The sequence below is a fragment of the Drosophila subobscura genome, chromosome A, assembly GCF_008121235.1.
Source record: "Drosophila subobscura isolate 14011-0131.10 chromosome A, UCBerk_Dsub_1.0, whole genome shotgun sequence".
NCBI lineage: Eukaryota > Metazoa > Arthropoda > Insecta > Diptera > Drosophilidae > Drosophila > Drosophila subobscura.
In genome coordinates, this window is record NC_048530.1 from 10,497,725 (window position 1) to 10,523,701 (window position 25,977).

At 46.7% G+C, this 25,977-nt stretch overlaps 1 protein-coding gene across 1 annotated transcript; it reads left to right on the forward strand.

Annotated features, from left to right (window-relative positions):
- Positions 1-22,949, forward strand: LOC117899180. Its single transcript, XM_034809043.1, has 7 exons — positions 1-519; positions 9,695-10,839; positions 18,098-18,215; positions 18,288-18,434; positions 21,292-21,551; positions 21,692-21,784; positions 22,465-22,949. Exons 2-7 carry the CDS (start codon positions 9,829-9,831, stop codon positions 22,567-22,569), a joined length of 1,734 nt encoding a protein of 577 aa, XP_034664934.1. The 5' UTR covers positions 1-519; positions 9,695-9,828; the 3' UTR covers positions 22,570-22,949.
- Positions 22,950-25,977: the final 3,028 nt, after the last annotated feature.

The following is a 25,977-nucleotide window of genomic DNA, read 5'->3' on the forward strand; positions in this document are numbered from 1 at the left end:
CCACGATCGTTTATAATGTTTGGACCTGTGTCGATCATTTTTTCTGATTTCAGAAAAGTAGTTCCGCCAACATATCAAAGATCAAATTATATTATAAACAAAATATATTATCATTGAGTCGGGTGGAACGATCTTCCCGTGTTGATCATCTCAAAATATTGTTCTGCTTTCGTTGCATTTTTTTTATCGTTTGTGCTGGTGTTTTTTTGTGTTGTTATTTTTGTTGTTGCTTAAGCTGGGAGTTTCCCACACCCACATACACGCATACACGCATACTTGCACACGCAACACTGCTGCGTGTCGTCACGCAGAAACAACAAGTTTTTGTGCATGTTCCGGTTGCGCGCGTCGCTGCAAGCACTAGACTCTGCAGAGTTTTGTTTTTGTATTGTTTATTGTGAAATTGTGCAGATCGGAAAAAAGGAGCGGAGCAGAGTTGTCCGTGAATGTTGTTACTAAGAGCCTCGCCTCTCTCCTCCAAGCTCAACCAGCTTCCAGCTTACGGATATCGGACCCAAGGTATGTTTCATGTTTACGGTGGTGCTAAAAACAAAAGAGATCTCTCGGCCACCATTTGCTCGTGTACACACATATATGGGTGTATCCATGTGTGTAGCTCTGCCAGCTACTGCGTCACCGTTGTCACACGCGCCTTTCATATGCAGCGAGAACTTTCACTTTAGCGTGAGGGGAAAAGCGCAGCCAGACGATTCGGAACCCATTTCAGTTGGAAGTCTCTACTGGGAAACCTGCGTGCAATCTCTTGCGCTACCTGCCATCCACAGGTACTTTCCCCTCATCACATTTTCGGGCTATGTATTCGTCAGGCTCGCTGCTGTCGTCTCTACCCACCCCAGGTAGTGACCGGAGAGCATCAGCTGCTGCACAACGTGCCCAACCTTTCTCCATTGTTAGGCTGTGTTTGCGGCTTCCTTCTCTTCTCTTCGTTTCGTCCTCTGTCCCATTTCCGTGTGCTAATCTACCATGTTCCAGGCAGGTGTTCAGTTAAGATTGTAGCAGCTCAATCACAGTGATTCACGGCAGTTATCGGCAGCAAAACAATTAACGTCTGCGGGAATTATGGACATACCTTTGGATGGCACATTTGTTGGCTATGGGATAAGTTGAAAACTTAGTGAATTTAGCAGGAGGAACTTTCCGGCTCCTCCAAAAACGGGAAAAAATAAACTGGCGGGGGAAATGACGCTAAAAGTGTATAAAAGTAAAAGCCAGTCGTATCAAATTGGAATTTATGCCCAAATGCACTCATGGAATCTGTAATGACAACTTCCCCCAACGCTAGCCGCTCCCCTCTCCACCCGAACATATGTACATTGTACATAACATATGTATGTGTGTGTGTATGTGTGTATCTCTGGCTCTGTTACCCTAGGACTTCCCCCTTGGCGTCGTGTCGGCTGGCGAAAATGTTGAAACATTAACAAAGGTTATTCTCAGGAGGCAGTGCCTAGATGCCGGGACATAAATGTACTCGCTCCAGCCTCAGGTGGGGGGTTTTCAGGTTGTTTTTTTCTCAGTACAATTGTGAATTTGAGAGCTATACAATTTTTTGCTTGCATACTCTATTTTTCGTATACTTTAATTCGGTGGAAAAGCTGCAGAAAGCGCTGGTCGTACGTTTATGTACGTATGTACATACATATGTACATCTGTTGTAATATTCACGCTTTATTGCATTTCAAGACTGATTTCTATGGGTCATGGACCGCTTTCGGACCGGTATACTCGTACTGCGGTATTGTATGGCAGCAGATCCATTTCTTTACATCTGCTCTGCGGTTGCTGGCCCACCGATTTCCATGCATGTGCACACCGTACCTCAATCGGCGGACACCGCCAGTCGAACGAAAAGTAGCAAAAAGCAATTCAATCTCAAAATGAAATGAGTGAAGATAATCAACTTTCTATAATAACGATGGTAGTCCGAGTTTATGCCCTGCTCCCCTTTGGTTAATCTATTAAAAATGCACTTGTCAGAGCGGAGCGGGAGGCAGCTAACTAGCGATTGCCCATCTACATATGTAGGTATGTATATATAACGAGGAGGAACGTTGTGAGATGCGTTTGTATGCGCCACAACTCTTATACTCAAATGAAGGAAAGCCTTTTGTGGAGTTTTACATTTTTATCGTAGTTGGGCCACAATACGCCTTGCTTCTTTCCGTCTTTAAACATGTATATACATTCCCATGCCATGTGGTATCCACCCGCAGCTACCGCGGACTTCTCTCGCCTCTTGTCTCTGGCCGGCTGACTGTCTGGCTGTCTACTCAATCACAGCGCAAAGCACTCCTGAGTCATAAAAACCCGGCCAGAGAAGATGCAGCATTATGCGGCATGCGTCAGGGGTGGGGTGGCAATCATAGAGGAAGGCGATAAAAATGACACATGGATTGAGCTCTACCCCAACGACAAAAAGGAATGGGCCGCCACAACGACATTTTGCACTCTGCGTGGAATGGGGATGGGAATGGGGATGGGGATTTGGATGGGAAAGGCGAAAAGGAAAGAGAAAACAAATCAAAATAAATATTTGCACGCACTATTGTGGAAATGCGAGTGTATGTATTCATAATTTGTGCAACCAGCTACCTAACTGCGAGTGTAAGCCATAAAGAATCCACACGAAACAGAACCCAAGTGCACTGCTTAGATAAGATTACGAGAGCCATGGATGTAAACGCATATTTACCTGGCTAAATGTGATCATCTTGCATACTTTTTCAGTTGCAGTTGTTTTCAAGAGAGAGTTGCTGCTTTACGTGAGACATGTGGTAGAATGGCATATCCAATATCGATCCAAGTATCAATATATCGATGTCCGTTCGTCCTTCGCTTTTAGCCTTTCGGTGGGATGACTTACTTGGTGGAGGGGACATGCAACACGGAGAGACTTTAAGTATCTTGTTCGGGGTCTCGTAATTGGGATCGAAAAAGTCTTGTGCCTCTACATTGGCCATACTCAAGTCCCTTCCCTCCCACCATCGTGCAACAAAACCACAAACGCCGCATGCCCTTGGCTGTCGTTGGTCGGCCACTTGAGCCCTGGCATAACCTGTACTTACCTGCTCCGCCGCCCAGTCCCAGTCTGGACACTCCGCTAGGTCGGTCTTGTGCCCCCCTCCTTCCCTCCTTCTCCACCATGGGGCACGGGTTTATTTTGGCCTTTTCGTTAGCTGTTCTCGGCTGTGTTGCTGGTCACTTGCATCACGGACACACAAACAGACAAACACACAAAACCAATCATCAAGTTGTTGCCAACGAACGAAAGGAACGAAAATCACGAGAAACAAAAATCTGATAAATTGATTAAAGTTCTTGCAACGCGGCAAGCGGCATCAATTACTTGTTACGATGGACGCTGGACGATGGACGATGGACTGTGAGGTTTGGCTGCAGAAGCCACAGCCAAAGCTCGAGCTGGAGCTGGAGCCAGAGCCACAGCCACTGCCACTGCCGACGCCGCATGAGAAACCAGCAGCAGGCCAAAGTCAGGTGAAGGAGAAGCAGGATGATGAGGCATGTTCGGTTCGGTTCGGTGCGGTTCTGCCCAAGTTAAATATGATTATAGCGCTTGCATTTAGTTTCCAGCATGTGTTCGATAAACATTTCGTTGCTTTTGTCCGCTTGCTATGAACTCTTCGTGGCTCATCTTCGGCTTTGTCCAAAGACTGTCTTAGAAAAAGCAACCCTCTCTCCTAAACCCTTTGAGAAATTGTTCCAAACGATGTTTCCCAGTACTCTTACAGATTCGAATCATGGACACCACTCATGGGGGGTCTATGGGGGCTAGGGGTTGTGATTTTATGTGATTTTGGGAGCTATCCATTGAGTTTTATAAACCATAACTTGAATAAAATACTTTTGAAGAGATTTTAATTTAAATCAAAGTTAATTCTTTTTATTTTTACTATTTTTGGCTCCAAAAGCTGCAAGTTTCAATTGAATGTTTCGGCTTTTACTTGGCCGTTTTACCCTTTGATTTCACTTACTTCTCTCGTTCTCTTCTTGTCTGTTTTTCGTTTAATTTGATTGATGATATTACATTTTGAAGTCATGTGCTGCAAGGGCCCCGTGCACCTCCCAGATATTCTCTTCTGGCAGCAAAGAAAGCGCTTAATTGCTTTTGAATGCTTTCCGTAAGCGGAGAATACACAGAAACGTGGGCCGGACCGGTGGACCGGTGGAGCGGTGGAGTGAAGTGGTGAAGCGGACAACGAACAGCAAACAGCAAACAGCTGCTGTGGTAGGTGGGGTTGGTTGCTTGTGTAAAAAATGGAAAATCATTAAGGCAGGCAGGCAGACACGACAGCACCGCACCGGCCACAAAAGGCCACCAAAGATCTTGCGTCGAGGCTTGGAACATTTCGGGAGGGAAGCCTTGAAGTGAAATGCCAAACAGCTGAAACATTTGAAAAGAGATTCGGCGGAGCAGCAGCAGCAGCAGCAGCGCAGCAACTTGTGTTCAAAAAACACTTGAGACCTACTTCTGGCACCCTTCTCTTTTGCTCGTTGCACAGAATGCATAGAAATGCCAGCAGGAAAGTGGAAAATCGCAAAATCCAACCGCAGAGTAGACGACGAAAAATGAAAAGTCAAGTACCCTTCGAGCAGGAAAAACTTCAAGAGTAAAATACAAATATTTGTATGTTCGTTATTTCGCCAATTTTCTCGAACGCATTCAGTTGGATTTGATAAACACAATTAACACATAGCTGCTGCATGGTGCAATGAATGTTTTGTTTAATTCATTTTGCAGCTTCGCGTGTTGCGATATTATTTCTACACACTGTGTATTTGGCCATCTCAGACTGCGGCTTCGGCTTTGACTTTGTGTCTGTGTGTTGCCACGATGCCCGGCAGGGGCTTGGAGTAGATTCTTTTGCTGCAAGTGACACATTTAATTGCTTAAGCATCAGCAGCAGCAGCAGCAGCCACCTGCAGCGCTCCAATGATTCTCATGACCCACCAGACGAAGCAGAGACAAAGCAACTGTTTCAAAAAATTAAATTAATTTTTTTGTTTGGGGGTGCTGCGACGACAATGGTTAGGGAGAGAGGATGGGGAGGAGAGTGAGAGAACTGGGAAAATAAATAAGTTGCGGAGCAGGCTGTTGATTGAGGTCTATTGACTCATGTTCACAAAGATACATCGAATTCCATGGAAGGAAGAGTTCAGCTCAGTTCGATTCGGTTCGGTTCGGTTTGGTGAAGATGTTGCCTACCTGTGCCCGACCCCGGGTCCCATCGGGTCTGTCCTAAACTGAAAACTGTTGTTGCTGAAGATCGCAAAATCAAAGGAAGACCGGTTCCTGTTCTCGTTACGGTTTTGTTAAAGCTTGCACCTGCCTTCAGCCCTAGAAATCGATGCACAAGCGGTGATTCAAATGCAGACAGACACCCAATACAAATGCAGATAAACCATTCAGGAGATACGATTACACCAGAGGCAGACACGTTTGTGGTGCCAAAATTGGGCTGCATTCATATCGACCGAAATGACCACAAAATGGTTGCTTAAATGGCCATCATCTGTTATGCAATCCGGCCAATTCTCCACTAACCAAACTTGCATGTAAAGGAGAGCATAGATATACATATATACATATGTATGTACAAATGTGGTTGATATATTTATGTGTGTATGCAGATAGCATTTGAATTTGTATTTGAATGCATTCAAATGATTTTCAACATTTTTTGTTTGTCTGGTGGGCAGAGGGCAAAGAATAAATATTATGTTGTGGCATGTCCAGTGGAACAAATAAAATAATTAGAGCTTGATGCAGCGCAGCCTTGATAATCCTCCACATCTGACATTATTACCCTTTGGCAAGCGTTACGCCCGTCTCTTTCGCTTTCGCTTTCTTTTTCTCTTTCTGCTTCTCTTCTCCTTTGGCTCGAATCCGCTGTCTTCGCAAAGAAATTGCCAAGGCAATTACCAGAGTAAAACGAGAGAGGGAAAGAAGAGGGCGAAAGACAGAGAGAGAGAGAGTGCCTCCACCTCTGCCACCGTTCCGTTGCCGCTCCCGTTCCGTTTTGCGCTGACACCACTTCTGATGCTGACCCTCTCTGACGCGAGCTTTGATGGTGTCCGAATGCACAGTGGGTCAAAGTAGACATTTACAGACAAAACATAATAGAAATATAGAAAATATGCAACTATCCACTATTCCACTAGAACTGTTTGTGAAGCCTGCCCAATTGTAATTCCGAATTTTGATTTAATTCTGAGCATCTGCAACTGGTTTCCTGTCCATTGTCCATTGTGCTTGCACCACTGTTAAGTGTTGCTCCCTCTCGACGGTAGGCGGTAACCCCTGGAAGTTCTTTGTTGGCTCTTCGCCTTTTGTCAATTTTAAAAGCGAATGGTACTTTTTTTGCTGCAAAAAGAACAAATTGTAAACAAGAATTTGTTCCTCTTTCGACTGCAATTCTGGGCGCCAATTACAAACTGTTGCACAAATGGTGCTACAATGTTAACGGAGATCTGCGTGGATCCTATGGGTTGGTTACCTCTTAATATCGATCGAAATCAATACTTTTATTTCCAGCAATCGCTACAAATATGCCCTTCAAAGGGATTTTGCGTAGACGTCCACTGACGGCATAATTCTACGTAGCTTGCATTTATTTGCAACAGGGTTCTATTTGCAACCAAGCGGTACGCAATAGATAATCCCATCGAGAAGTCACCCTGCTGCTCTGCTGGCTTCACTTTTTGCGGTTTGGCAATAACTTCGAGAGTATACAATGTACTCGTACCGAGGCGAACTTCTCTTCCGTTTCTGTTTTTTGTCTCACTTTTTCGCTCTTGTCTGTGCAATTTCAATTTCGTTTTTTATACCCGGTACTCGAAGAGTAAATAGGGTATATTGTATTTGTGCGGATAACGGTTGTATGTAACGCACAGAAGGAAACGTTTCCGACCCCATAAAGTATATATATTCTTGATCAGCATCAATAGCCGAGTCGATTGAGCCATGTCTGTCTGTCCGTCCGTCCGTCCGTCCGTCCGTCCGTCCGTCCGTCCGTCCGTCTTGTTTGTCGGCTAGTTCTCAGAGACTATAAGAGCTAGAGCCACCAAATTTTGGCACCAGACTGCTGTATGCTCACACTGAAACCAGTGTATTTCAAAAAATGAGCCCCGCCCCCCTTCCGCCCCCGCAAAAGGGCGAAAACCTCCCAAATCTACAATTTTGAAGATAACAGAAAACTAAAAACGCCATTCCGTAGGGAATGAGCATATCTATCAGATCACCAAATTGGGATCCGATTGGATCATAATTATAGCCACAATGCAGAAATTAATTTGCAGTAGCCAAACCCACCCCGTCCCGCAGCATTCACACTCTGCTTCGCGCTGTTTATGGCCTGGCCACTGACACGTCACTGCCTCTGCCTCTGCCGCTGCCTCTGCCGCTGCCTCTGCCCTGACTCTGCAAAGTGTGTTTCTAGGGGAGGGTGGTGAGCTAAAGGAGCGTGTTGGCGTGAGCAGTGTTGTAGATGACAGATGAAGAAAAAATGTAAAATTTGACAAATAACCGCTAAAGTGCAGATGTAGTACTGAGTGCCGGGTATAAAAGTTGTGACGCGTAAGAAGACGCGTCTCACACGTCCCTTCTCGTTTTTTTTTTTTTTTTTTTTCCTGTTTTGCTGTTTGTCATGGCTGTTGTTTCCGTTGCTGTTGCAGCAGTTGTTTGACAAGCGCCACGTACATGCGCCATGTTCCCTGCCCAGAAGATGGACTGCACGGAGCAGCGCTGGATACAAAATTAAAAATTATATGAAATCAACAGCAGCAGCAGCAGCAGCATGGCTGGCAACACGACCATGCCAACCAAGGGGCAACTGTAGTAGATTATTGAAGGGCAGGGAGGCAGAGACAGAGACATGGGCATTGGCCAAGAGTTAGTTCAGACTCAAGCCGGGGGACTGTAGTTTATGACATGTGCACGGACCCAGGAAACGAAGTAAGACACACACAAATGGAAACAATTACACAGATTGGATACGACAAAATAGGATTCATACTGGAAGCTGCATAGAGACGAGAAAGCGGAAACTATTGGCTGGAACGGTGGGGGAAATTGGAAGTGTTTTTCCATAGTACTTCAGGCATTTGTCTCCCACAATTTTTAATTTAGATTTTCATCTATGAATTATGATTCCACTGTTCAGTAAAACTCTGCTTAAACTAGTAAACTAAGTTAAGGAAAAGCACCTATTCCCAGTCCCTTGGTTCCCATTATTTAAGGCCCTGGCACTGGGACCAGGCAATATTGGATTGTTTTTATTCACGCTGCAATCAAAATGTTTTACAATTCATTCAAATGAATCAAATGAATTCGAATTGAAATTGGATTCTCCTTTATTCGAATGCCTTAATTAGATTATATTCGCTCTTCGGCTGCAAAATATTTGTAGAACGTTCCGCCCTGCACAAGAGCTACGTCTGTGCGTATTGTCCTCTGGTTGGGTCTGTTTTTGACTGGTTTTTTACGTCCTTTGGCTCATGGCTGACGCACTACGTGTAGAGGCATCTCCCCATGTGTGCTTGCCCCGCCCCACTGCCCCATTGTCATTTATGCAGCCAGCAATATGACAAACTTCGCTGCTAGCAACCGCAACAGGGAAAACAATAAAAGACAAATTGGAACGCAGCAGTCGGCTGTTCCGACTGTTTGATGCCCCACAATGTTCCAGATGTAAATCAGTTTTTGGAGGAATCCCTAGTCAGATTCATTTTTGGAGCATATTATTCGACAAGTGAGACCAAACGGGACATGTTTTGGGTTGCCTAAACGACCTTTTGTGCATTTTTCATATGTTTCCGCCAACTTTTATGAGGCTTTTGGCACGGGCGCTGCATACACCACGAGAGTGCAGGGTAAGCTCGGTGTCGAAAAAAAACAGGAAGCAGCAAAGGGTCCCCGCTCAGCGTGGAGTCAATTCAGTGCACGCAAGGCTACCCTCTGGAGCCCCCTCTGCTGGCCCCTCTTGCATTCTTTTTTCTTGCAGCTTTTGCGCATTTTCTTTTATTATGACGTCAATGGGTGGATGCGTTTAATTGATGGCAGCTGCTGCAGATTCTCTACTTTTCTATCTACGTATCTCTCCCTGTCCTGTTTCACTCCCTGCTTGTATTTTACTTACTAAGTTCTCGTAGAGTTGAAGGGGTATATTAGTCGACATAGTACTCAGTACAGCCAGCATATGTTGCATCCACACTGCCTATGTAGGTAGGTAAGTTGTGTCGCTTCTGTATTCGACTCACAACGTTCCCTCCACCTTGTGTTTTCTATTCTTGTACACAACTTTCATTGCCCAGCTACTGTGGTGCGTACTTGTGCATATAAATATGTATTTACATGCAAATATTTCAGCTGGAAAGGAGTGAGCGTTGAAGGGGGGGTGTTAAGTGGAGAGACACAGCTGCAAAGCCGATACAAGAATTGACAATTTTATTGCCTTTCGATACATGAGCCACACTTCCGCTGCTGTTGTTTTCTTTTTTGATATTTTCTGCTGTTGTTCCTCTTACTTTTATTGCATTTGCCATTGCCAGTGATGATCCTGCAGCTGCAGCTGCTGTTGCTATTGTTTAATGTTGTTCACAAGTTCTTTATTTAAAATACATAATTTTAATCGCATTCTATTCTGATTTCTTCCAGACACGCCAACGGTATATTTTCTGGAAATTGCGGTGCATAGAAAACGGAAATAAAGAACATAAATACATAGATTACATATGTGTGTGTGTGGACACTTGCAGCATACCTAAACAGGTACCCAGGGACACGCGAATATGACTGTCAAATTAACGAAGCTATTTGGAGGAGTGGGTCTAGTGGCAACTGGCTCCGAAAGCGTCATGGATGGCAGCCATCAGCCCATGACACACACGCAAAGTGCACCGCTGCAAGAGCTACAGCAGCAGCAGCAGCAGCACCAAAAGCAGCAGCAGCAGCAGATGGATGCGGGGTCTATGACGAAAACGAATGCAAATATGAAGAATCTCCAGTACTACAATCACCTGCAGGCCACTTACGACTGCCACGAACTGATGCTGAGCGAGGAGGACGATCGGGATGACTACGAGGATAGCATGTCGCTGAGCTCCGGCTGCATGCAGCGCCATCATCCGTGCAACAACTCGCAGCGGCCACTGCTGGGGGAGCGGCGTCCCCAGCTGACCCTAATGCCTGTGGGCCAGAAGAAGGCGGTGGGCAAGCCTTTCCGGCAGCACGGCAGTCTCCCCCCACTGCCACCGCTGCCACCGCTGCCGCAGCAGAAGAGCCACGCGACCGCCGCTTACATCTCCCCCTATGTGCATCAGCAGAAGCGCGACAGCGCCAAGGGACTGCACGGCTTCAACGACTTCGACGCCCTGTCGCAGCAGTACAACCAGCATCTGCAGAGCCCACACATCGGCTACCCCTACGGCAGTCCGCCCTCGCCCACCGCCCACTCTCGCCACTCGCGCGACTTTTGCATCGACCGCCAGCCGGTGCCGGTGCAGGCCGCGTCCAGCAGTTCCTCCAACTGCAGCAGTTCGCTGACCACCTCCAGCTCGTTGCCGACCACAGTCCACGCCTCCCGGTTCGAGGATGACTTCTGCATGCGCCGACCGGCAGACAAGTCGCCCCCCACAGCAGCGACCGGCTGCGCCTCGGGTCCCTTCATCTTCGGCATCTCGCCCGAACAGCAGCTCACGGACTACGGCTGCACTTCGGCGCCGCAGACAGCAACCCCGACATCCTCGAGAAACGCCCTCCAGCCTGTGATAGCTCCGTTCAGAAAGGAACACAAGCCTTTGGTGAGTTGGAAGATGGGAAAACAACTGAAAGCCAGATCAGGAAACCCAGCAGAATGTTGAGGCAGTTTCTTGTCTGATTTGCCAACTGACTGCAATATGTATTATGTAAATATGTATGTTTGTTTGCATATTGTTTATGTAAAGCGTCGAAATGGATCGCGAGGCGGTTGCGGTTCGCACATGGCGCCAGCAGCCACTCGCACTCGTACTTCGACTCCACAATCGAGTGTAACACAATCCGCGACGGGCAACCAAATCAAAACCGCACAAAGTCGAACCGAATCGAATCGAAAAGCTGCAACTGCAACTGCTAAAACAATAGCAAACGGCAACCTGAGCAGCGTCTGACGTGGCCATAAAAGACCATCAACATTAGGGGGGGAAATAACGCAGTCGTGTAATGATTTTGGCATTCGATGATGCATATAAGAATGAATATGAAACAGAAGTAAAGCCACAGATCTTGCCACATCTCTGCTTAAAGGAAAATGTCAGCTACGAGTATTCCTCAAGCATTCGCGTTCTGTGTTGCCCGAAACACCTTTACGAATGTGCACAGGGAACATGCATAAGCCCGACTGGTGGCTGGCTGGCTGGCTGGCTGGTATCCATTGTATTGTTGAGAATTATAACACTTGAGATGTGACTTAGCTGCTAGCTGGGGCGCAAGACAAAGCCGAGACCAGAAAATACTTGCAGACTGTCGTATAAGCGGAATTTGTGGCAGCTGCAAATTGTGTCTGTCCGCCACCGCCAGAAGGTGGGCAATTGAAATCCGTGCTGTTGCTTTTGTTGCTGCTGTTGCTGTTGTTGCTGTTGCTGTTGTCACAGTTGTTGCCACATAGTTAAGCTTTTCGCTCCGTGACGTCGCACTGTCTGACAAAGTTTGGCCTGCAGCTACGATATTTGTTGGTTAGCGGAGGGATATACATACACATGTGTGTGTGTGTGTGTGGGGCACGTGCAAGCAACTGGCTAGACCGACTAAGAGCTGACCAACCAAGCCGGTTCCAGCGACCATGAGCCACACACACACACACACACACACATAACAGACGCAACACTTTACGCTGCATTGCTACAGTGTGCACGTCCCCCGCCCCCCGCCCAGCCTGTTGCATTATTTGATTAAAAAGTTTACCCAAAAACTGAGTTAACTTTTTGTTTTATGGTTTTACATTCCTCCCATAATGGTGTCTGCTGCATAAGCCCTGCTTATGGCGAGAAAGGAGAGGAAAACTGTGGAAAGCTTTGATCAGAGAGATTCCATTTCTCCAAGCAACTTTTATCCGGTCCGACTTCAATTAACTTGATGGCATAAATGCAGAGACACATGCCACATGCTCCACTCGCTCCCCCCACCGTGAGTCGCTCTCTGTTTGTCTGTCTCCGCTTTAGCGAGACATTTGCCAAACTCACCTCGCCGCAAGTGGCGTTGGCTGGCTGTGGCATTCAGTGACAGTCGCCTGTTAAGTGCGAAATTGGGGTCGCCATCCACTACGGCGTGGCATCAATGCTGCTGCCCGCAGAGTACGAGAAATATACACACACAAAGTGGACAGATACACAGAGTGGTGTACATACAAGACTTGTCATCGCTCTGTGTGCGTGTGTGTGTGTGTGTGTGTGTGTGTGTGTGTGTTTGTGTCGTTGCATTTGTAATTTACTGAATTTTTAATTATGACACAGAGAGCAACACGGAACAAGCGGCAGATAGTCAGACAGCAGTCAGATGTGTGTGTGTGTGTGTGTGTGTTTGTGTGGCTCTGTGTGGATTGCAGGTTAATCTGTCGTGTTGCATGTTACATTTGCCAGTTGCTAGTTTCCAGTTTGCCAGTTGCCAGTTTGCCAGTTGAAAGTTATCTAACTGTCAGGCGAATCTCCAAAGCCGCTCTAAGCCCGTCGCGCGTTCCCCTATGGCAAATCAATGTGAGCGGGGACCAAGGTAAATTCACCAACAAGGTGACGTCTTCACCACAGTCGGTGGGGGGATCACTGTCTCCCATCTCTCTATCCCTTGCAAGCGCTTCTTACGCTCTCTCTCTCTCTCTCTCTCTCGCTGAGCGTGGTGAATAAGTTGTGCGAACAATTTCACCTTGCCAGAAAATTCACCTTGGTGAGGAACCCAGCTATCATGGGATGGGTGCATGCATGGACTGATGAGAGTGGGAAAAAGGGCTCGACAGATGTGTATATAGAACTTGATGTGACATGGAATGCATTAGGGCAGGAAGAGCTCTGCGCCGTGAGCCATGTCTGAAATTGTTACAGCGAACTGAGAGCTTATGCAGGCAGTCGTCAGGTGCAGGGGGGGTGCCCAGTACCCGAAAACGATTCCAGCAGCAGGTCGGATAGTAAATTAATTGAGAACTAAAAGCCTGGGGGCTAGACATGCCTCCTCGGAGGACCAATGCGGACTCAGATGGGAAACTGGTATGTCAAATGATAATTTTACCATCATTGAATGACGCTCTCCTGCTCTAATTGCCAGTGGCTGCCAGCCCCTGTGGGTGGGTGAACGTGAAGAGCTCGTTAAGGGAGTATCATGGGCATGGGTTTTCCCTCAATGAACTTAACTCTAAGAGCCACTCCCGAGAGCAGGCCAAAGTGCATAGCTACATGTGAAATAACAATGATATTTGAAGACGAATGAGTGAGTTGAAGCCGACTTTATGCCACACAAGTCAATGCTCTCTGGTGTAAGTTTTTGTTTTCATTCAACTACAACTCCAAGGCAGCTTATTGCGGTTGCCTGTGCCTGTGCCTGGCTTGCCTTTTGTATTGCATTCAATTGCAAATGCGCTTAAATGTGTCCACACCAAAGATCTCAGGCGTTACTAATGTTACTTTTGGTGCAAAATAATCAAATATAAAGTCTTAGACGTTGAAAAGTACGATAGTTGTCCCTTGGCTCCTTGGTGGCGGCTCTAACCAGATTGCATTCGAATTTGTTTATGTTTTAGCATATTAAAGTACAGTTCTGCTTGCAAAATGACAGCTGAATCGGCTAATATTGAAGCCAGCCACAGGTAAATCCTGCTGCATGACGCTCGTTGATAATGACGCAAACGGAAAGTAACATAACAATTGACGAAGGAAATAATCTGTCTCACGGGTGTGTGCATGGTGTTCGAAGTTGATTGAATTGGGCAAAGCTGCGGCGGTGGCATGCAACAGTTTCCACTGATGCAACAGAACTGACGCTTTTCACGCTTCAGACTTGCAGGCTGCTCGCCATTTAATTGACATTGACAACAAAAGAGCGGTGACGTCAATCCAATCCCGTTTTCTGCGTTTTTTTTTTGGCAACAGCTATTGCTGCTGCTGCTGTTGCTGCTGCTGTTGCTGTCAATGCGCTTCAAGTTGGGTGGACTGACATGTAAGTCGATCAAATCATGCAACAAAAAACAGGGGCGAGAGCAGGCGAAAAAAGTGCATGCGAAACAGCGCAGGCAACAACTGGAGCCACAGCCATTTTTTGTGTGCATTTACAGAGCCACAAACAGATGTATCAATTGCCAGCGCCAGCGCCAGAAAGGATAACAAGTTTGCCTTGCCGCTGCATTGGGTCAACATCCAAATGAAAACACGACTAGATTTCGGAGCGCTCTGTGTGCCCACTCCTAAAGCGATGATCCTGCAGCCTGCAGTGCGGGTCATCGATGTGTAAGCGGCCAACACATCGATGCCTGTGTCACTCAGCTCGATGACACGATAAGCGATGAGCAACGAACAGATAAATGCTAACATGGAGATGCCCCAGGAGCGTGGGTGTTCACTTTGGCTACTTGTCTGCCTTGTTTTACTAGAAAGTAAGGGCAAACGTTAAGCAATTCGTTAACTCTTTGGCTGCAAGGAGTAAACCCAACTCATATGCAGATCCTAGGTCCAACCATGACCAGCTAGCCAGCTCGTGGAGTTCCCTTTGTGCCCTGCCATTACAGACCTCATCGCACAGTATCGATTTCACCCCCCACCCCACACGATTCGTCTGAATTCCAATCTTATTATCGCGCCTTTTATTTTCAGGCAGCGCTCAAAGGGAATTTATTTATTGCATAACCTCTGCATTTGATGCACCTTTGCACCTCGTTTGAGAGTGATTTCTGGCACGTTTTCATTCAACATTTTTCCGCATGTGCAAAATACCGCCGGGAGTGATTGATGAATGGAATGGCAGGCATTTTCCATTTCCAAATAAACAACATGCTCTGCCACCTGATTTGTGACCATGCAAACAGCTGCCTGCCAATGCGAAATCAGTGCAAAAATATATTTTGCCATATTTTTGGGAACTTAAACAGGCCTCACGAAACGAAGAGCTGACCAAACTCTACACCAGCTTCACTTCTCACCTGCTCAAGTCTTGATTTGCGCATAAATTGCCTAGTCAGGGGGGGGAAGACATTTTTAAAGCCCAAGACCTGAGCCCAATCGAAGGGAAAATTGGTTATGCAGCAATCTCCTTGTGCTGTGCTCCCAACCCCTGGCCACACACGTGTGGCAGTTTGTTCCGCTCTGTCGCCTCTCTCATCACCAGAATAAATACATTTAATATTCAACGAAAATTATTGGCCTTCCAACTGACTGACTAGGATCTCAGGTGTGTGAGGTGCACCCCGCAGCCCCCAGCCAGCCAGCCAGGCGATTTATTCAATTGTCGCACGAAGAGATGCTGAGTGTCTCCTCCTGGTGTACATGCATTATGGATCGCTTTAGCATAAAAGGTTTTCGCCAGCATTCGACTGATTGGATATTCGGCAATGGCAAGTCCACACGGAATGGTGGGCCACTTCATTTCTATGAATTTAGCAGATCATTCACACATGTATACGCACTACATTTCGTGCATATTGCAAAACTTTTGCTTGGGGCTCGCACATGTGCACGGGTAAGCCCGTAAATTTGGACTGTCGACAAACTTTGCAGCCATTTTTCAAGTTTTACTGCCTGAATCTCTCTCTCCGCCTATCCTTTCTCTTTGTTGGCCCTGTCACGATGATTGTTGGCATGATTTACATGACTGCCGCAACAACAAACTTTTAATGGTTGTAGCAGCAGCAGCAGAAGTGGAAAAAACGATGGACTAAACCAAGTTAAAGGTCCCGAGATCTGCTGTCATTATCGACTTTATTCTGTATTTAGTTGAGTTGAGAAGAGAATTATGTTTTCCATCAGATTGCAGAATCAGAGCTAGCTCTTAGCCCCTGCCATACGCACAGAGAGCTGCTCACTTGTTGAAATTATGTATTGCCATTTGAGATCAAGTTCCCCTTTGGGGAGAGTCCAGCTTGGACATTGTCTTCATTGTTTATTTATTTTTAGAGATATTCAACCACTTCAATGGCTTATTGCTGCTCTTTCAATGTTGTTTGGTTCCATTTCTTTGGAGTATTTTGATTTGGTTGGCTGGGTTCTTGTGTTTGGCTTCGTTCTAGAAAAACTTTTGGAAAAAGGCATGCACCCCGTTCGGAAAGATGGACAACTTCCTCTGTTTTGATTTATTTTATTTGCATTGCTGCCTCGGTCGCTGCAGAAAGCAGTTCGAAAGGGGCGCTTCCGAGAGCTCAAATCCCTCCCAGTTGTGTCTGCAGCCCTCTGGCCTTCCCCCCCGTCCCCGCTCCAGTCAGGGGTTGAAATATGTACTCGTAAAATTAGAAGTAAATAAATATTTTGTGCAAACTTAGGTCTGGATAAAATTATGATGGAAAAGTTGACCAGACCCAAGGGCCAGAAGCATACTCGTAATTTCCTAGTCTGGCCCCGGGGCCTACCGTGCATCTGAAGCGACGTCTTGGCATGGCATGCCATGGGGTGGCTGTGGTCTGATGTGGCGTAATCTTGTCTGGTTTCGGAGAAGAACGCCTGGATGGGTTCTATTTAGTTAAAGGCACTGACACACATAGTTACCCACCCACGTACGTAGTTACGGGTACACTCACACTCGCACCTCTCCGACAAGATGGCAACAGAAAGTTTTCACATTTCTTCATTTTGCCCCGGAAAAGTTGCTGGAAGGAACAAAAACTTGGCTTTGATTTTCGGTTTTTAAACTGTAGTACCAGCAAATAGTAACAAAAAATCAGGGGAGTATTTTCAACCCGAAAAGGAGAGACGTTTTAATTTAATTAGGACAAGGAGGAACGTTGTGGGATGCGCTGGAACGTGTCACAACTTGTATGATCTGCAGGGAGGCGGTATGAAATCCAGCACTAAGCAATGCCGTACGCCCACAACTGTTGCATCGCTCGAGTAACAATTGCCAATTAGCCACTGACTTATCGATTCCCACCCTCAAAAAGTCCGCCCTCAACCGTGTGTGTGTGACGACTCCTTCCTCCTGCTCTTGGAGCTGCTGTGCCTGTTAGAGGCAGAACATATTTTCGAGACGCTATCTAAATCAATATCTAAATTGCTCTGCGTTTTGTCATTGTCAACTTGAGATGCTCTCCCGTGCCCATCCCCATCCCCGTCCCCGTCTCCATCTCCATCTCCGCCACCCGCAATTGGCGTCCCATCGATAAGGTCTCTCGCCTGCCAGTTACGGATGAAAATATCCCACACACAGGAGAGAAAACCGGAAACAAAACACACAACATTGTGTGGGGCAGGTGTGTACGAGTATTGGCGAGGCTTGGACAGAACTGGTTGATGGTTGAATGCAGGAATTGCAAACGATTGAAGATACTAAGTCCGAAATCTGCAGCATAGATGCCACGTTACTGGTCATTTATACATTTGTGTTTATGTGGTCTTTGGAGATGGAAAGAGAGTGTGAGCCGCGAGTGTTGGTTAAGCAAAAATAGCAGCAAATCGGCATGAGAAATCGCAAAAATGAGCAGCGAGAGAAGAGCCAATCGTCTGAGGTGCGTACCTTGGTCTCTACGCACTTCGCGAGTCATCCAGGAATCGGAATCAGCATCGCAAAATGCTGCCACTGCTGCCACTTGGGCGCTGTTGCTGAGTGTAAGCCTCCGCCGCACGTCTGCCTGCTCCAGGCAGAGGGTGGAGTCGCCCCAACTGATTTATATGTGCATATTAAATGATTAGAACGAGGCAGCCGGCAGCAGAGTCGCGCCTGGCATTAGCCTGGCTGTGTTAGATCTTTCAATCTGTTGTCATTCATTATTTAATTGGCACTTTGCCTGCGCCTCAGACAGATGCGTCCACGAGGCGTATGTGTAATGTGCAGCGCAGGCTGCAACAACACACAAAACACGCACATTCATCAGTTCGCATTTCCCATATTTATTGACAGAAACAATCTGTGGGCGCTGCTCGCACTGACAGCAGTGCCAAAGGATCCACATTCCTCTTACGGAAACGCAAATCGAAGAAGTCAGCCTCGAAAGCGGCCTCAAACGGTGCCCGCAATGGTGAGTAGCAGTGGTCCATGCTGATTCGTGACTCTTTTATCCTTCCCGCAAACTAATGCTCTTGTCTTGCAGCTGGCCCTGTCACTGCCGCGCAGCAGCCGTCGATTAAGTGCGTGCTCGTCGGAGACGGAGCTGTGGGCAAGACCAACTTGATATTATCCTATCTGGAGAACCGATTTAACCCGGAGCACATACCGACAGCCTCTGATATTTATAATGGTAAGCTTTTGCACTTGTTTCAGAGGTTTCTCCGCGGGTCTGCCCGGGCAAGTGTTGACTGCGCTTTTCAACAGGTTTATTTCGCAGGTGAATCAAGTGAGAGCCGGCAGCCCGCCGCCTTCTTTGGCTGGGAATTGTTTTGGGTTGGGCTGCGTTGGGTTGGGGCTCTTGTATGAATTTTTCATTTTGTTGAAAACCAATTTGTGAACTCTTGCCGAGTTCTCGCCGTGTGAAAGATGTACAACGATTGCGCGGCCGAGTGGCAGAGGGGAGACTGAGCAGGGCACAGCTGCCGGAAGTAGGCAAGCGGGAAGGCAAGGGGCCGGAGGGATGTTCAGCTGCTGCTGGGATGTGTGGGTGTGCCGCACCCTTCGCTCGACTTTCACTACTTCCGCACTGTGAGTCTCGGTTTTATGTGCTTCAGCGTGCAGATTTCTGGGTGCGTTTTTCTTTTTTGCTATTCACTAATTTTAATGAACGCAAAATTGCAAATGGAAATGTGTGTGCGGGGGCGGCTATTCAACTGAAGAGCAGCATGTACAAAAGAGCTGACCATGTTCTGGCTGGCAGACCCACAGCACAATCGGAATCGGAATCGGAAACTCCACTTCCATGGCCCGAGGTCCTGTCCCAGCGGCACTTGAGATTTCCTTTTATCTAGCGAATAATGCAAGGATTGCTAAATCTTTGTTTGCATCTGCATTGTATTCGAAACATTCATTTGAGCACATTTCTGGGATGCCTCAGTCCCTCCCAGCATGAAATTACGCATACGCGGTGTATGCCCACTTAGGGGCAACAATTCTACTGCTGCTGCATGCCGGGGGTAACATTCCCGAAACATTCCATGTGTGCATCCATTTGGACAGGATTTTGCGCTCTCTCTCTCTCTCTCTCTCTCTGTGTGTGTCATTTTTGTGACATATTTTGGGCATTTGGGGCAGCCGTAATTGCCCTGCTCATTTATTTCAATTGTGAGGGTAGATTGGCAGGCTGACAGGCCAGCAAGCAGCCAAATGGCAGAGCGGAAGATCTGCTCAGACTCAATTACTTATGAATGGGAATCTGTGGCAGGAGCCCTCCGGGGTATAACTGACTTTTTAGTCAGTCAGCAATTACACAATTGCTCACTTTCAGCCGGCACACAATCACCATCAGCATCAGCATCACCATCACACACATGGATCCAATGGCTGGCTGGATGCACTGCCTTTTGTCCTGGCCCACGCCATTGTTGTGGCAACACATTGCCCATGACCCATTAGGGGAGGGACTCCTACGAGCATTTCCGCACTTTCGATCACCAAAAAGGAGCCTTTCCCAGTGCTAGTACTCATCCAGCACCAAGATCCGTACAGTTGTAGATATTCAGCGAAGAATCTGCTGGTCAGTGCCAGCACTCGCCACTCGCTACTCGCTACTCGCCGCTCGCCGCTCTCTATTACGAGTATATCCTCTTGGTTCGAGATGGCCTTCGACTGGAAAGCGATTTTCAGCTGAGAAGGCAAACAATTTTCCTGTGTTGGCAGTGCCCTGAGTGCTTCAGTGCTTCGGTGCTTCGGTGCCTCTGTGAACTCTCTGAGCAAGCGAGTGTGAGTGGGTAACGAGGAAACATTTTAAGCATTCAATGCTTTGTCTGTGTGTGTGTGTGTGTGTGCATTGTGAGGGTGTTCGTTCTGGCATTGATTTTCACTTTTACTTTTTACAAAAATATTTCTCCACACGAAAGGGGCATCACGATGTTGCTGGCTGCAGCACAAAGGACAGAGAAGTGGTGTGGGATGGCACGGAACAGCAGAGCGCAGTACAGCACAGCAGTTCCATCAACATCAAGGCAAGTCGAGGCAAGTTGGGCGGAATAGGATGGAATAATGTTGAATGTTGAGAGCGGGGTTCACTTCGGGCTCGGTTCGAGTGTGTGGGTGTTGGTCTGCCGGGTCTACCCCAAATGTATTCATGAGTTTTATGCGGCGCACAAATTAAATTTATTTTACATGAGCCCTTGGCCTCCTCACGCTGCCTCCCTCTGCTGCATGCAACATGCAGCACGCTGATTAAAAAATGACAGCACAAGGCAGGCAGCTGAAGGAGCAGCAAGGAGCAGCAGCAGTTGCCGTTGCACTGACTGCTGCCATGATTATCTCCTAGATAGGACGAGGTCAGATTTTCAATCGGACTGCAGCCCCCAGTCTTTATTTTCCACTCTTCTACACGTGATCTGGCTGCAGGCAAGCGATGGGCTTCCACCTGCACCATGACGGCCGAAACTCTGGCAGTTTTTGGCATTGCAACAGTGATGACAACCACAAGATAATCCAGCATCAGGCGCAATGGAATCTATTTTCGTAATCTAATATATTTGTATTTGCTCAAAGTTGCCAGGCTAAGCTGTGTGCCAAAGCGAGGCAACAAAGGAGCGACCTAAGACCTGAAAGCAAATGAATTTTGTAAATTTCACACACTTCCAGCACCGTCCTGTGTGTGTGCGTGTGTGCGTGTGTGCAGGGAGAGACAAGCAGCCTTCAAATAAATTAAATTCCAGCAGCAAAAATGCAATCGGAGCGTGCGGGTGCCAGAAATTTACATATTTTGCAATTAAATTGAGCCAGCAAATGGAAAACCCAACAAACCAGACCAAACCAAAACCCCAACCCAAACTGATTGATTGATTGATTCATTTGGCAAATCAACAGCAGGGAATAAGGCAGAAACAAGTGCGAATGCTGTGGTCGACATTCCAGCCACGAGACTCTCTGCTGCCTTCGCTTATTGAGCATGGATATTTGCTGCATTTTTCACGCACATAAATAGAGGTTTAATTATAATTGTAACTATTTGTCCCATTGTCGCCCTCTAGCCGATGTCAATGTGAACGAGAGTCCGGTGCATTTGACACTCTGTGATACTGCCGGCCAGGACACATTGGATCCGTTGAGCGAGCTCTGCTACCCAGACAGCGATGTCTTTCTGCTGTGCTTTTCGGTGGTCAAGCCGGAGACATTTCGGGCCATACGATCCAAGTGGGCGCCGAAGTTCGAGCGGGCCAAGGCCGCCTTGATTCTTGTGGGCACCCAAGCCGATTTACGCGGCAATCCGAATGTTCAGAACAAACTTCAGGTGAGAATTGCTTCTGATATTTATGGCAGAGCAGCGTAATTCAGCTGCCGCTTTGCGACTCAAATATTCATGAACATCTGATTTGATTTGGTTTGGCTTTCTGTTGCTCATTTTCTGTTTTTTATTTGTGCTTTCCTCAGACAAATGGCGAGATGGCCATTTCATATGCAGACGCCTGGGATTTGGCAACGGCAATTGGCGCAAAATACATTGAGACTTCGTCGGTCACACAGGTGAGTCCATCTCCGGCCATCTCCGGCCATCTCCTGGGAACTGGGCCACAGCAGGCAAGGCACTGAGTTAAGGAAAGGCAAAAAGCCATTACTATGGCTCTGCTCCCCCCACGGGGCTTGCTTCAGCGCTGAAAGCGAATGGAAAATAATTCGGAAACGGCACAAGCCACAAGACTGCAAGGCAGCAGAAGCTGTGGAAGGAATTCCGCTTAATTCCACACCCGAACGGAGGCTGCATTATGCGAGCTTCGCGAGTGTCTCCCTTTGGTCCCCGTCGAGCTTCCCTGACACGACAAGTGCGTTGTTTTCGGCACAAGCAAAGGACGGGGCCGACAGGATGTGCCGGTGACACCCCTGTTTGGCCCAACACTTCCACGTGAATGCCTTTGTCAGCGCTCCTGTCAGCGGTGCATTGCACTTTTTGCATATTTCCCCAAAGGCACCAAATCATGGCTGCCCCCACTTCGGGTGACTGAACCGTGCTCGGATCGGATCGATTGCAACAACTGATAAGCGGCAAATGGCTCACGAAGCATTTCAGAATTTCAATTTGGAAGCGCGCATCGGCGGTTGGGCGGGAGACGAGCTGCGGGTTGCTCCTTGGTGTCGCTTGTTAACCTAATAAATTATCACACATTTTGTATCCCCAATAAGCTTGTAATGTTTGTTGTCTTTCACAGGAAAGAGTCAAGGATGTGTTCGATGCGGCCATTTGGGAGGGTCTTGTGCCCACAAAGCTGCCGCCCACGCCCTCCTTCTGGCGAAAACTGTTCTGCTTGGCCTAGAAATCTGGAAGCAACTCATCGGAGTCGTTTCAATTACACACATAAATAGTTGTTTATGCATAGCTAGCAGCCTTAATTGCTTTTCGTTTAGCAGTGCTCCCAATGTTTTGCATGCAGCACACAGACTGATCTACAAATAAATTAAATACTTATCAAAAATAGTGGAATACACATAGAGTGAAGAGGAGTTCGGTCGCCGCCAACTCATAGACTAAAGCGAGTATCTTTAAAGCAGCCTTAACTAAGTACCAATAACCAAGACACTCTTTTTTTTCCTTAATTTTAATTGTAGTTGTTAGTCCAGAAAGTACTGCTTATATCATACATCCATTCCATCCATTTAGGCCTTCGAAATGTAAGAATAAAACACAATTGTCACAGCAAACGCGGAAGATGACAGACATTTTCGGAGATCTTATTTTGTATGGCATGAAGTTCTGAAGGAACTTCGGAAGGTGTAGCAACCATTTGGTTGCCTAATAACATTGCAGGTGCCAGCGAGGGTAATAATAAATGCGGGAAGTTGTGCATGTGGCACGAGTAGCCGAGTAGGACGGCAGCAACGGCCCAAGAGCAGAATCAACAAACACAACATTAGTGTTTCGGTGAAGTTTCGACTCTCGACTCTCCGAAGAGCAAACAAAGCCGCAGCACATACGCACACACGCACACACAAGCAAGCTGGGTTCCTGGAGGGGCTTATGGTATACTACAGGCTCCCCCCTAGTCGCTGAGGACTTGAAAACTTCTTGAAGTACTGAAGTGCACAACATTGAATACAGCGAATGTATTATTAACAAAAACACACAAGCATATATGCACATTTATTAAAGAATATTCTGCTGTGTGAACTCAAAAATATAGTTTACGGTGCATATCATTCCATGCACCAACAATTAATAACAATAAAACTATTTGCATGCAAACTGAATCTAACAATCGAAAGACTTTGAAATTCCAAAGAGAACGAGAAGGGACGTGTGAGACGCTTCTTACGCGTCACAACTTTTATACCCGGCACTCAGTACTACATCTGCAACTTAGCGGTTGCAGTACTATTGCCGAAACATATTGAAAATTTGCTGACTAGCGTAAGTAGAAGGCGTTTAATCAATGTAAATGTGGAGTCTCTGCATGGTGTTTGACTACAAACAGCCACAGAGGAAGACGCACAGTTAAAGGCTGGTATCCAGCACCATACAAAATGCCAGCCAAAAATGTTCTATATATTTCTTTTGTGCGTGGAACGTAACGAACACAGTAAAAATGTGTTCGAAATTCAAACACAAAATACAGAAGTAACAAAAAGAGCTGGTAGTTGAATTGAGAATGCATTTGGCACTTGCCAAACGTCCAATATTGCCAAAGGAGAACCAATAATTAATTTATTAATTTCAGTAAAATGATTTCATTTTCAATAAAGTCATGGGAGCAGTATTTTTGTTGACTCCGACGATCTGTTTTTGGTGCTGGATACCAGCCTCAATGGGAATTGTCAACAAGGGCAAGCGATGACAAAGGAACATCTAGATTTCCTCCACCATTAGCAAATCTTTTCATTTTCATTGCGACTTTTAGTCCCCGATTGACGCACACATTTGTACAAGCGTATTAGAATTTCCCAAGCATATGATTGAATATTACGCACCTCGGGGATACCCCGAAAAGGCAAATCTTTGTGGCTATAATTATAAAAATAAAGAAGCAAACCCAAAGGAATACAAATTCATTCATATTCGCGATTATGTGTGTATGCCTAAGCCAAGCATTGGATTTATTTTTGCCACCTAATTTCGACGTGGTCGCAGACAGCACTGCCAGAGCTCTGGCAGCACCAAGTTCCCCAGGCGGTATGCAACAGTTCTTGTGCCATGCAGAGTGGAGCAGGGAAAGCCGATGAAATGCAAAAAATCTTAATAAATCAATTGCTGAGTGGAGGCAGCGGCAGAGGGCGATATCATGTTGGGGCTGCCATGCTGGAATTTATGGCTACTTACAAGAGCGAAACATGGACACACGTGCAAGTGGTTGTGTGGGTGTGCGAGTGTCTGTGTCCTATGGCAATAAATAAACAATTTATTAGACAAATATTTAGGGGCCGGCAATTTGCAGGCAGAAATTACGTAGAAAATACACAGGCCGAACATTTCCTTGCATGGCCCAATACTCGTAGATTGTAGCTGGCATTTGAGCGTGCTAATGATGTGATGCATATCCTTAGGGCTGCTGCCTGTGTGTGGCTGTGTGGTGTATAACGTGTAAGATCCTGTTTCATATAAACACATAGATAGATGTGCATGTGTGTTAGAGCAAGGTGGACATCCCTCGGTCCTCTCGCTTAGCACAAAACGAAATTTAGTTCCACTTTTGTAAAATGAAAAATGCTGCACGCAGCTTTGGGCCGTGAAGCTGTTGAACGGTTTCCCTTTTTGGAAACTCTATCGCTCTCTCCCCCCACAATCGCTTTGTTCGGTACGTGCCAATAAGGACTTGGCCGAGGCACGCGGCTTTTTATGTGGCTAATTCACGCGCAAGGAATGTGGACCGCATCCTCGTATCCTCATTCCAATGTGGGTATATGTTCACATATGTACATACATATGTACACACATATTTATATGTATGTTTGTATAATTTACTTAGAAATAGATACAGATACACACGCTCACTAAACCCTTGATTGCGCCTGGTCAGGGTCGCCGGGTCTCTCGGTCTCTCGGTCTTTCGGTCTCTGGTGTGTTGTTGTTTTTTTCAGCCATTGTTCGACTCCTCGCTGTAAGCAGAAAGCTCTTGCGCGGCTAAAACTTATAATCATGGCATCATCGAAAAATTATCGTTTTACCACAGACAGCACATGTGGTGGGAATGGGATGGGATGGGAACGAGAGTGGGAAGGGCCCCGGTCTAAGGTGTTCGCTGGGAGGGAGGGGTGCGGGCGTATACACCCACATATACACTCACCATTTAAGAGCATAAAAGCAAAACGTGCTTGAAATGTGAATTACTCTCGCCCTTAAACTCTCACACGCGCACAGGCGGAAGGCACAGGGCAGAGGGCAGAGGGCACAGGAACAGGCACAGGCACACGAGGAAGAGAATACTCTTTTGTGTACATTTGCAGAATGCATTCTACGCTCTTCAAGTAACGTAGTCAGTCCGTATGTGCGTGTGTGTGCGTTTGTGAGTGCCTCGCTTAGTGTGTGTGCGTGCCAGTTGATTTTGCTCTTTGGCTACATTTTGACTCGTAACCTTAGCTGTTTTTCGCGATCCAAGGCAAACGTACTCGACTTCCGCGCTTCTTTAGTGTTTTATTGCCCCCGTTGTCCATCACTTCACTAGAGCTTTACCATCTCTAAAGGGAGAGAGAGTGGTAAGACTTCATACCTTTTCCCAATTAACAAGACAATC